The following is a 12,218-nucleotide window of genomic DNA, read 5'->3' as shown; positions in this document are numbered from 1 at the left end:
CCAGCGACATACAAACTCAAAGTGTCTTTGTTGTGAACAAGTGATCAATTTTATTGGTTTGCCATTTTACGTAAGTCCAGTGAACTGAGCAGATTCGACCCGGGACTGTACAAAACTATTAAGAGTAATGGATAAATTGATGTAGTAATTCAGTTATGTTTTACACATCATAAAAACTAAAAAAAAAAAAAAAAAAGCAGCTGAGTGACCGTAAATATGTGTAAATACAGTTAGTTCATCATACAGTAATGGTTAAAATTGGAGAAGGCAAAACTGAAGGTGCTAAAATTTAAAAGTAGTCTGTGGTCCCAGTCAAGCGATGATTAGTGGACGTTATTACCTGTACAAATAACAAGCTCAACTTTCCAGCACTGTCAAAGAGGACGTTATTGTTTCACACATATGAATTGTCACCAATTCTACATTTATGTTCTATCTGATGACATTGCAAAATACCAAGAGTGGTTCTTAACATTCACATTGGAAGGAGGGCTGGGTGGGAGTGTAAAGGGCTCCTTCGGGTATGAAATGTTACTTTTCAATACAAATTTTCTTCCACAGCATTAAAAGATATTAAAAACAATAAAATGTTTCCATTGTTAATTAAAAAGGAGCATTTACTTTAAATTTAAAAAAAAATGTCTGAAGGGGGAGTTTAAAAAAAAAAATCATAAGCTGTACTTGTATAACAGCACCACCTGGCGGACAAAACATGGAATAACATGAGGAAAGATTGTCTCAAGTTGTTACTACTACTTTCCCAATCACCCCATTCCAGCACGATACGTGTCAAGCTCTGACGTCATAAAGGTGGATACAGTACATAAAGCCTTATTAGAGTGACTCAAAAATAAAAGTTTTAAGGGGCTTTACGCTCCAGTGCTTTGTGGAGGTTTTTCAAAAATCCACAGATCAACTTGAAATTTGGTAGGCATGTCTAGCATGAGTAGATGAATAAATACATCAAACCCAGGCTCAAAATCATCAAGGATGTTCTATGAAGTGGCCATTTTGACCATCTCCCAGGCTCCTTCTAGCGCAAACTTGTCCTCAAGATTTTGTGACCAAATTTTAACCACATATACGAAACAGATGAGCAACCGTTGCCATCTTGGTATCATGTGGGTTGTATTTGATCACAGAGCTGGTCCCCTTTGTTGCAACAAAGCGTCTCTCTCAGGAAGTGGCATCCCATCATCATCCTTAGTAACGCTGCAAGCGTGAGATAGCGTACCAGCATCCGGCTTTTACAAAGTCCTACGTCCATATCTCGGTGGGCACCATGGCTTCCTTCGTCCCGACCGAAGGCATGAGGTTGTGCTCCGACAGGAAGTCCAGAGGAAACTGTACCAGGAAGCCGCGGATCTTGCGCAGCTCCTCTTGAGCGCGGGCCTGGTCGGTTTGGGCCAGACCGGGCTTGGACTGGTACTGCTCCAGCTCGGACATGTTGCGCACCAGCGAGGAGGGAAGGCAGCGGAACACCTGCGGAGGGACATAAGCACGGCGTCAGAACACGTGGTCCCGCCATAGTGTCCAGTGATCTCTCGTACCTTTTCATAAATGGTGGCGTTGCGGCCCGCCGTGGTCATCCACACCTCCTTGTAGAAGCGGTCACTGATGGGGTCGGAGAGATCGATGGTTGCGTCGTCGTGTCCGCCGAGGATCGTCCTATACAATATACAAATAATAGATAAACCCGCAGATCCGAATGAAGATAAACCAACGGTACGGATGAAGTAAATCTCTTACCGAAAGCACTCCAGACGCAAGCCGAGCGCGTACGGGCCGGCCTCAAACTCGTGTCCGTCCATTACGGAGGCCACCTTTTCCGTGTCCTCCACGATGACGGCCACCTCGCTGTCACGCTTGCCCAGCATGCTGCGGTCGTTGATGTTGGCCGAGCCTGAAAGTGGAAATAATCCGATGGTTGATGCAACCTGCCGCTTTCTCGCCACCGGGTGGCGTAAGAGTGTGAAGATGAATCTTATGAGAGTGCTGACAGATTTCTGGACACACTCAGAAAGCGTCAAACGGCGGCCACGCACCGATGATGACGGTGTTGTCGTCGGCGATGAGCATCTTGCTGTGCACGTAGATGAGCTCCGTCATCAGGCGGCCTTCCAGCTCCACGTGCGTGCGCAGCCCGGCGAAGGAGATATAGTTCATCCAGTGGTCGTCCACTGCGGGGGCAAGAGCGAGGTTTTCAAACACGGCTTTTCTTTCTTGAGATTTTTTGGGGAGGGCATCACAAACTTACACTCCTTCTTAAGCTGGGAGATAATGGAGTACTCTCCTCGGCTCATGGTTCTGAAAAGCAAAACGAGAGAGATACGGTTAGTTCCGACGCTTTTAAGGTCATCGTGCTTGTGCTCCACCTGTAATTAAAGTGCATGACTGCCTGGATGGCGTTCCCCCCGCCGGTGGTGATGTCCCCCTCGAAGCCGGGAAGCAACGGAGTCACCACGTACACGCGATACTTCTTGCCTTCTCTGTCGACACAGTGGAGCGGACATTTCATCAGTTACGCCAAACGACATCCGATTCACTCGCTGATGGCGATCAAAACATAAAACGGATGATTTTTGTCGAAACATTTTGAAGTCAACACTTACTTGTGCGCTCTGAGGATCCTCTCGATGATGGCGTCTCCGATCTTGTTGTACACCGTGCGGTTGTCGGCGCAGCTGATGAAGAACTGGTTCTGAGAGGAGAAAGAAGATGTCAAATATAATCGTTTGACTGTAGCGTACTTCCTTTTTGATGAAATGTGTTTTTTTACCTCGATGTAGATGTAGTGTTTGCTCTTGGCAATGACTTGGATGTATGCGTTGTGGATGGATTCCTCGTGGTACTTTATGCCGGCCGACCAATCGGCTGCTGAGCGCAAGACCTTACATGGGAGAGGGGGGGGACTTTTAGATCTTCTTTAATCAAGAAACACTCACTAGCAACTCCCTCATGAACAGCTCAGATAAAGAAAACTGTGACCAAAAGTGTCCAGTTACACTTCAGAACTGGCACAAAGAAGGAAAAACAAGGATGTATTGCTTTTTTTTCTTTTTTCTAGTGGTTACGTAATGTTGCTTTTGGCACACGGACTCCCTTTTGTGTCCTTCCAGCAGCTTTCGCGGCCGCGTTGGTAATGCAGGAGCTCGTACTCTTCATTATTATGTTTTCTTTGTTTTCCCCTCCCAAGCCTTCCATCAAAGTTGTTGTGTTGCAGTGGAGGGTTGGCAGGGTTCTCTTACCTGCACTTTGGCATTCACACAGTCGGGCACTTGGTATCGGAGCTCAGTAGCGGTGGCGTGAGACTTTGGCAGCAGGAAGGGATAAGACAGAGAGCGGTACTTTGGCTTCATGATCTGGAGGAGAAGGTTGGCGGGGGTGAGAATGTGTGACCTCACGTTGCAGCGGAAAGCATGAGTGGGAAAGTAAAGGTGATTTTTTTTTTTTCCACACTTAGAGTGAGACATTTCCTTGAATCCTGACAAGGGAGTGTTTATTGCCCGGCGTGTGTGTGTGTGTGTGTATGTGTGTGTAGTGAGGCACGTACGTAATGGTGACCTCTTGTCAATGATTCTCTTGTGGAAACATTCCAGTATTCATTGTGTGGTGTATGTACCTTGGCCACCAGGGGGCAGTATTATTACTTGAACGTTATGATTCTACAGTACTTGCATGCTGCCCTTGCCTTGGTGAAGTTCCAACGCTGAATGAAGTGTCGGGCCACGGAGCGAGCGGCTCTGCCGTGCACCACCGAGGCGATGTCATGCCACGGCATCCTGGGAGTGGTGTAGCGGTCGATGAAGTCTGCACAGAGCACAGCCCAGAGGATGAGCAAACTCCAATTTAAGATTTGTTTTGTAATTTTCTTTTCAGTCATTTGTGCTACACACCGTCAAAAGGTCTTTCCAGCTGAATCCAGTCCTTGTAGACAAAGTTGCAGTAATCTTTTCCATGCCAGAAGCGAGTGTTTCCCTGCAACTCTCCTACACCCGTTTTAAGGCTTTGCACCGAGCCGCTCTCTGCAAACACAAACGCACGCTTGGGCATAAAGCAAAAAAAAGACAAATATACGGAGTTGAGTGGACGCTTGCTCTCACCCGAGCTGTCCGCGCTGCTGACGCTGTCACTGTGCTGCAAGGTGTGCTTGTGCAGGCGCCGAGACAAGCTGAAGCGAGCGCGCCGGCTGCGCCCGACGCCCTTCAGCCTGGGCAGCTCCGCCGGGTCTGCGGCGGGTGTCCCCCGACCGTTGCTCTGCGACGCGCCGTCCACATGCGGCGGCGCCTTATTGGACTGAGCGGCCTGAAGAACAAAACCAGCGCTAATATGTTTTGGATTTTATACACACGTGTCCGAGTCTGACCTGCTCGAGCGCCACGGAACGGGTCACGCTGCCGACGTCCGTCAGCCGGTGCTCCCTGTCGTCCCAGCGACCGTACGCCAGGTCGATCCCGCCCACGAAAGCAATCGATTGGTCGACCACCACGATCTTCTCGTGATGCGCCCACAGGTAGACGGAGGAGGACACGTGGTCTGGATGGCGCATCACCTTGACGTTGGGGTGCAGGCGCATGAGCGTTCGCTTGCTGTAGCCCGAATTGATGCCCAATGCCAGCTCCACCTCCTTGTACAGCATCACAAAGACGCGCACTCCTTGTTGCTGCCGACAAACACACACAGCATGATCATCGAGTAAGTGCCTCACGAAGTCGGGTAGCGATTGCGGCCTCACTTACGGCTTTTCGCTTGAGGATGCAGTCCAGCCTCCAGCGGTTTCCCTCCACAACAGGTCTCTTGAGGAAGATCTCTGGACTCAGCCTGTAGCAGCAGACATTATTTCTTACACTTAGTTTCGCCACTCAATGCATGCTACACATAACGTGTTTGTGATACAATTCTGCTTAGCAACTAAAAGCCCACGAGACTCACCACCAGTCGGTGATGAAGATTTCTTCTCTGGCCTCCTCCAAGGCATCGGCTACGTCCTCCATGTAAGTCTTGCCATTCACGTACCTGCATGGCAGTATTAGTCAGTATGAATTTATTTAGACACAAAAATTCTAAATAGCATCTATTTTATAAGATTGCACTGACCATTTAGCTGGAATGTTTTCCTGTTCCTGCGCAAAGGATCCAAAGCGGTGATCACGCAGAAAGGCCTTGCCGTTATTCTGGACAAAGTTCTCGATGCTCTGACCCCACCAGCGGGCGTGTCTGTAGCTGCTGCACTTGAACACCAGCGTCCTGCGGGAGCAAGACCTCACCTTGTTGATCTGAAAACAAATTGGCCCACCTGCCTGCACGCACGCACGCACGCACCTGCAAAGACTGTCAATCCTGACCCCGTGTTTGGTCTCTGTGTCCTTGGAGTCCATCTTGATGCTGAACTCTTTGTCCACCAGCAGGACAAAAGAGATGGCCCCCGAATCAGGTTTCATGTACAGCAGGAATGAGTCCTTCACCACCAGCCACCTAATATATAACACAAAAGTGCATATTTTTCATCATCGGCAGCAGTAGCCACATCATTGTGTGTTTTTTTTTTTGTTTTTTGGGAGAGGCAGGCCGTGGGAAGCAAATCATCACGTAGTCGTAGGTGGCTTGACAGGGCCTTCCAAATGTGTGGGATTATTTTCTGCGTGTGTGTGCTCTCGCAATATATTGTAAAAATGCTCATATAATCATTTGGCTGTGATAAAGAGAAGGAGATAGCGAGAGCAAAAAAGACAAAACATGCTACGAAAAATAAAAGTGACCAACCGTTTGGACCAGCGGTAGCAGGCTTGAGTGTGACCGCAGCAGTTCATGCCGGGGATACGATGACCCCCGGAGCGCTTGTATATCATCCCTTCCCTGCGATAAGAACAAATACAAACACAATATAATTTAAATCATGCATCTAAAAATTTAAATGATTTAACAGTGCATTTAAGTGAAGCTGAGCCAAAGCGCTTACAGTCCTTTGGGGCCCAGGTCGTGAATGAAGGACAGCTGGCTGACGTCAATGAACTCCATCTGCCAAAAGACGACAGCGTCACGCCGTGCGGCCGTTTGAATCCCCGCGCCGAGTCATAAATTGGCTCATGGGATTCCAAAAGCGGTGTGAACATTGCCGGGATACTCACGGTGTGGTGGTATTTGCGGTACAAAGCCATTTTCAGCAGCTTGTTCAAGTAGTCCTCCAATTGTCTCTGGAGAAACGCACAGAGAAGCATTCTATGATTTTTGAGAAGAAAGAATATTGTTATCATGAAGCCGTCGGCACGTACCCGCCGGCTGGACACCTGCTCGTCCCGCACCAGCTCGTCACCTCCGCCCCTGGGCAGCGAGGGCATCTCCGTCACCTCGCTCTTCCTCACCGTCCTCCTCTTCACCGTGTGGCTGCGACAAAAGGAGACTTCATTACGATTGCTCAATCGAAGCACGGTGTGGCCGCACAGGTGTTTGCGCACGCTAATGCGGTTAGCGAGAAAAGATTGACGACGGGGTGAGTCGGCCTTGAGGGTAGCGCTTGCGAAAAGAAATGTTTTGGCAAACTTTGTGACACAGACGTAATAAAGTTGAGTCAACAACACGGAACGGGTGTTATTAAAAACTTCTTGCAATTTTTGAGCTGTGGAAAAGGACCGCAAGTCCATATTTTGGCTAACTTGAAAAGGTGAATATAAGCACGCACGCACACACACACACACATTCATACACACACACTGTGTGGAAATGGAATGGGTGTAAGTAGACAACTGACAATTATGAAAAGCAAGTTTTACCAGTTTGATATGCTAAAATTACAGGTTAGCCTCAGCATGCTCTTCAAATGGAACGCCAGATGAGAAAATGCGGACTCAAATAAATGATATATCTTACAATACAAAAAATACTGACTAAATAAAAAACAAGTTCAGGGTGTTTTGCTTGCGATATGTAGATGAGGAGGGGAGGCCCCACCTGCGCGACGGCAGCGGTATCCTCATGAAGGTTTTGTACGTCCGCAGCTCTCGATGCAGATCCATAAAGTGCTTCTCCTTCCTCTTCACCATCCAGGTGAACTCGCCGTGCTTCATCTCAATCTTGAACACGGCGGGTAGAGACTGCACAAAGGCGATGGGTCAGGAATGGCTTGGATATTTACGGCATTGAAACGTTTGCTGCTTCGTACTTTATTGACGCTGCGGTGATGCGACAGGTTGAAGCGATCCTGCGCCGTGGTGAAGCGCTCCACCTCCAGGATGCGGACGGTGATGGGCACCGTGGGCAGGAAGACCGTGGCGCTGGCCTCCTTGAAGCCCACCGTGGCGTACACGGCCGAGAACGGGATGCGGCAGTCCCCTGGGGGAGGAGAGAAGGCGGCGGGAGTGGGTGAGAGTCGATAACACCGAGTGGGATGCTACGCTGAAGAATCTCGGCTTTGCTTCCAAGATTTCGACGCTTTCCAAACTACTTTGTGCATGTAACGGCATTATGAAGTATCGGTCCTCGGTATCGGAGGGTACTGTCATTAAAAAAAAATAAAAATAGGGATCCCTCATAATATTCCGGTTATATATTAATTACGTACCGAGGCTGTTTCCCTCGCAGTCCACCTCCTCCCCCTCATCGAAGTCCAGCTCTCGGGTATCCAAGCTTTCCACCAGATCGGCCATAATGATTCCGTCCGTCACCGTGACGTCCGAACTTTCGCCGTTCACCAGATTGACTCTGCTGCTCGTAGGCGGAGCCTTGGCCATCATGCTCAGCAGGCGTTGGCGCCTGGAGCAGGGCGCGCCTGAGAAGAGATAAAAACGCACATGACGGTGACCAAAACGTAGAATGCGGGCCTCCACGAGGCTCAAGAATAACAACTTGAAGATGACTTCACGTTTTTTAAGGCTTTGTCAGCTGGCGCGTTCCGTGAGACTGTTTATTTTCGGCTGCGCCCGAATGAGTCAGAGATACGACATCATTGCCGAGTACGAGGCGTCATCAACAAGCCAACAATGGCCGCAACACCCACGTGTGTGTTATGATGCAAGGAAAAACATTTCTTTGGTATTATATCTACAGTTCCGTTCATCTCATATTTTTTTTTCCTAAAACAAATGCACATTACAGAATCCAACATTAGTAAAAAGAAGAAAAAAGTAAAGAAAGAAAAAAAAGGAACAGCAAGCTGACTCAGCAAAAAAATGGTAACAGAATCTATCATCTCCTGAAACTTTATTGTTTTAAAATTTGCGTTCATGGACCGTCCTTTATCCATAACATCAAACTAAGACGAAGAATACGGTAAACTTGTCTATAAAAGACATACAAAGACTCCTTGAACACACGATATTCATGGGAAAGGTAGCAGGAACACCGGAGGATATCACGTGTCCGTCTAATTGTCAAGAACGAACAAAAGAATTCGAAGGAAACGAGTGCCTGAGGTGTTTCAAGAGTCATTTGGAATAACAATGACTCTTTTCCACAAGGAGTGTAATGACTCGTATATGTGAACGCACACGTTCAAAATCAAAATCCCAAAAGAACAGGATGGAAAGAGCGGTAAAGGTCACACAAGAGAAAACGGAAACAAATAACAGCTTGACAGTAAACATTCCCCAGTTGCCGACAGGTACGGGCACGTTCGCGCCGAGTCTTCATTCAGCCACTCGGTCATTTAGAACATTTGTTTATTAATCGTGTTTATGGCCAAACTCTTGTTGGTTTTTGTTAGTTGGATTTGGTAGAAATTGTTGCTAGCAAGAACCAGAAATATGAGGAAGCGCAGAATTTTTTCAATGGATTGAGCAGGATGACCATCTTTGCAGGGTTTTTATCTTCATGCTTTCCAACTGAGGTGCTCTTAGTTTCCATTATTTCTGACAGTGCTGCGTTATCTCTCGGGTCTAAGAATAACTGTGCTCTCCCGCCAGGACGACCCGCTCAGAGGTTAACTCCCGAGGGTACGGGAATGCCGGAAGAAGTCTTCATGTTTGCACGTACACGCACAAAAAAAGTGCAACCTGGAGGTACAATCGTAGCATTTATCGCTCCTTTCCGTGACTTCCTGCTTCCTGTCTTGTTGTCATGGTGATGTTTTTAAGACATGAATATTAACATTTCTTAAATGTCACTTAGTTAAAATGCACACGCGCTGGAACCCGTCAGTCAGGGGAGAAGGAAAAAAAACATGCTGAGTGGGTGAAGACGTGCGGAGGATGGCTGGGCGCCGAGAATAAAGCTTCTCCGGCTCGGCTTTGCCGAGCCTTCAAAATACTTTGCTTGACCCCGAACATGGCTAACTTATGATTATTTCTCACTATCAGCCGCTCTCATGTATGTGGGATACTTTTGATCTCACTGAGGAGAGTGTGAGTGAAACAGCGGGATGGCTGGGTGGAGAATGTTTATATATCAACCCAGTTGCACAATGTGTTTCTGCCCCACAGCTTCAGGACATCCTGGCGGCACCCAGAAACATGGAAGGTGCCAAGTTCCTTCACTTCTGACCAAGCGGAATGAAGCGGGACCCAAGAATATGTTGTTCTGGATGTTCTAAAGAACAACAATGGGACTGGAAGCTACTGTACTGTTTTCCCGTACCAGCAGGGGGAGCCGACGAACCACCAGTGCTTTAAGAGTCACTTGGAGCATCACGCATTGATCCGTCGATACAATGCAGAACTCATAGACGTAGCACGAACAGAGCGTGCGGTGCCAAGCTCCTCCTGGCGCAGATGGAGAAGATGGCAGAAAGAGAGGAGGTCTGTTACACCTCTCTCTCTGCCCACACTAAAGCTGCCTATTATCTAACCCACGGGAAAAGAGGGGGTTGGGGGTGACAGGGACGCTCCAGGAGGCGCCAGCGACAACGAGGGAGCAGTCATGCTCGTCACCGTAGCGCCGCAAACACAAGGCGCCATTGTGCCAATGGTCGGCCGTCTTTTTGGGCGCCCGGGCCCTCAGTCATGACACGGTGACCGAGCCGGAGCCAAGATTCAAAGCTTGGCACTCGCGTCCAGACAACTTTGAGACACTCCCTGCTTACTGTGAACACAGGAGACAGTATGAAAAGCTCTCTGTTTTATATAAAGGAGGCACACAGACAGAACAAAACTACTCGGCACACACTAACAGTGGCTTTATATTCTGGTACAGTGGATATTGAAAGTCTACACACCCCTGTTTGAATTTTTGAGGATATACAGAAATGAGGCCAAGTTAAATCATTTTAAAATCTTTCCCACCATGGATATGACCTATAACAAGTTAATGGCGAATCATTTTGCTGTGCAAAATCTGGCAATACAAGTAAACGTTACGTTTCGTCAGGCCTTGTGACTTGTTTCATTAACATATCTTAATATTTGCATGACAAGATAGTGAACTTATGCACCCTGTGTTGACTTACAGTCGCTAAATATTGAAATGATTCTCAATTGTACATAAACCTCCAGCGTATCATTTTGGGCTCGCGACGCGCTTTCCTCTAAGCTTCAATTGGACAGCGTACAGTAAAAAAATTCTTTGCGGTCGACAAGCTTTAAGAATGATTCCGCAGGCTGCACACATTTTACAGTTGCACATCTGGAAAACATTTAAGCCGAGTTCCTAGACTCCACATTCATTCATACACAACTCTAACTCCACAAAGGAGGCCCAGATTCGAACTTTGAACCATAGAACTGTGAGCCGGATGTCCAAACCGCTACCCTACTGTGCCACCTGTCTTGTAATAGGAAAAAATGGAACACCTGGGGGTGATGCTGTTGAGGGGGGAGACAACATTGAATAACACTGTCAAGCCAGAGAGCCAATTAAGAATGTGTTCGAACAATATTTGAGCTTTCATATGACATTCCAGCAAATTCTTTCCCAGTGTGAATACTTGTGCGCGCGCGATGGAGCAAACACCTGTGGAATCTTACACAACTCTCCCACTCTTTCTTCGTCAGTGTTATACAAGAAACATAAAAACAACAGTAGCAGCAACTCAACAACTATGACATACATTTTGGGCGATAAACGGTGTCCATTTTGAGAGCTCGTAGTGACACCCTAAAAGACACAAATAGAACAACGAGAAAGCGAGTAAAACGTCACCGACCTGCTCTCTGGGTGGACGCGAAGTCCACATGTTTGCTTTGCTTCCGTCCACTTGTTAAAAAAAAATACAAGATGAAGAAAAAAAAAGCAACAAGAGCAAGCTTGCTCCTCCACTTGCGGGTGTCAGTAAAAGTGTATGTGACAGACAAGCAGCCAGTAAAGAGAGTCAACTCTGAAAGATTCCTCCAGAGGCAAGACGAGAAACTCATAGCCAATCAGAGTGGAGAAGGCGGCATAGTCGGGAGTCTCCACCAACCAGAGAGGAGTGATTCCTCCATAGGAGTCAAATGCCGAGTAATTGGGAGGAGCCAATGGGAAAGGAGAAGACTGCCGTCATGACGTCATGGCCTCCAGTCTTGACTGTTATTATAGCAATATTATGTTGTCAGATTTTTTTGTTAACATGTCAATTAACGCACAATTAACCCAATACTAATGAGTCACGTATTTCTGTAATTAACTTGCTTAAGAGGCTATGCTTATTAGAATTGTTTTCTATTTTTTCTACGTATAAAAGCTAATAACAAAGACATCCACAGATTAGTAATAATTGAATCAGATTGTATTTTTATTATGAATCCTATGGGAACTATTTGTGGTTTTATATTACAAACAATTACAGTAGTAGTATTGACGTAGTATTGAGCTAATCTCTTACGCCACCGTGTGGACAAAGAGTAGAACGCTACACAGTGACCTACTTAGAGTAGCAACTTTAAACTTCAACCTGAATCTGGCCGCGTTCCAGGAACAATTCAAACAAAACGAGTTCCAATCCAACCCCCACACAACGCCCAGTTAAAGGAATAAAAGTAATAGAAATGAATGCACATAGATTTTTAAAAGTCATCCGTATATACATATAAAAGTTAAATGACAAGACGGTTGATTCTTGCTCACAACAAACACACAAACATAACAACATTCTGGAGAGCTACATACCTAATATATGACGAAAAGTGTCCTTTAAAAAATAAATCCCTTTCCTCGTGTCAGTTATGCGTATGACTTTCCTGTTCGCCGTGCATAATTATTGTGCAACTCATCAAATATAGAAAACGCCCTCCAGCAAACAAGGCAAAGGCCACGGTGATAACAGTATGTACTTAGGGCATGGTGAGGACTCCGTCCATCTAATAAAAGGTGTT

General features: G+C 46.8%; 1 protein-coding gene across 1 annotated transcript; it reads right to left on the bottom strand.

Annotated features, from left to right (window-relative positions):
• Positions 1 to 26: 26 nt before the first annotated feature.
• Positions 27 to 11,240, bottom strand: pld1a (phospholipase D1a). Its single transcript, XM_049740688.1, has 25 exons — positions 11,072 to 11,240; positions 7,559 to 7,765; positions 7,160 to 7,329; positions 6,949 to 7,091; positions 6,273 to 6,384; positions 6,129 to 6,194; positions 5,960 to 6,018; positions 5,764 to 5,856; positions 5,323 to 5,475; positions 5,098 to 5,247; positions 4,933 to 5,016; positions 4,740 to 4,821; positions 4,367 to 4,663; positions 4,104 to 4,305; positions 3,897 to 4,025; positions 3,692 to 3,810; positions 3,249 to 3,362; positions 2,780 to 2,890; positions 2,613 to 2,701; positions 2,376 to 2,489; positions 2,258 to 2,307; positions 2,046 to 2,180; positions 1,750 to 1,903; positions 1,551 to 1,668; positions 27 to 1,482 (listed from the first exon to the last, which is right to left on the bottom strand). Exons 2-25 carry the CDS (start codon positions 7,728 to 7,730, stop codon positions 1,258 to 1,260), a joined length of 3,141 nt encoding a protein of 1,046 aa, XP_049596645.1. The 5' UTR covers positions 7,731 to 7,765; positions 11,072 to 11,240; the 3' UTR covers positions 27 to 1,257.
• Between the last annotated feature and the right edge of the window lie 978 nt (positions 11,241 to 12,218).

This window comes from Syngnathus scovelli, chromosome 14, assembly GCF_024217435.2.
Source record: "Syngnathus scovelli strain Florida chromosome 14, RoL_Ssco_1.2, whole genome shotgun sequence".
Classification (NCBI taxonomy): Eukaryota; Metazoa; Chordata; class Actinopteri; order Syngnathiformes; family Syngnathidae; genus Syngnathus; species Syngnathus scovelli.
Note: the sequence above shows the minus strand (reverse complement) of the source record. Positions and strands in the feature narration are given on the sequence as shown.

Excerpts from the sequence above, each read along its gene's own strand:
- pld1a (XM_049740688.1), bottom strand. The coding sequence starts at position 7,730 with ATGATGGCCAAGGCTCCGCCTACGAGCAGCAGAGTCAATCTGGTGAAC. Across the intron at positions 2,308-2,375 it reads GTCATGCACTTTAATTACAG|AACCATGAGCCGAGGAGAGT; the intron begins GTGGAGCACAAG and ends TTTGCTTTTCAG. Across the intron at positions 1,669-1,749 it reads TTGCGTCTGGAGTGCTTTCG|GACGATCCTCGGCGGACACG; the intron begins GTAAGAGATTTA and ends TATATTGTATAG.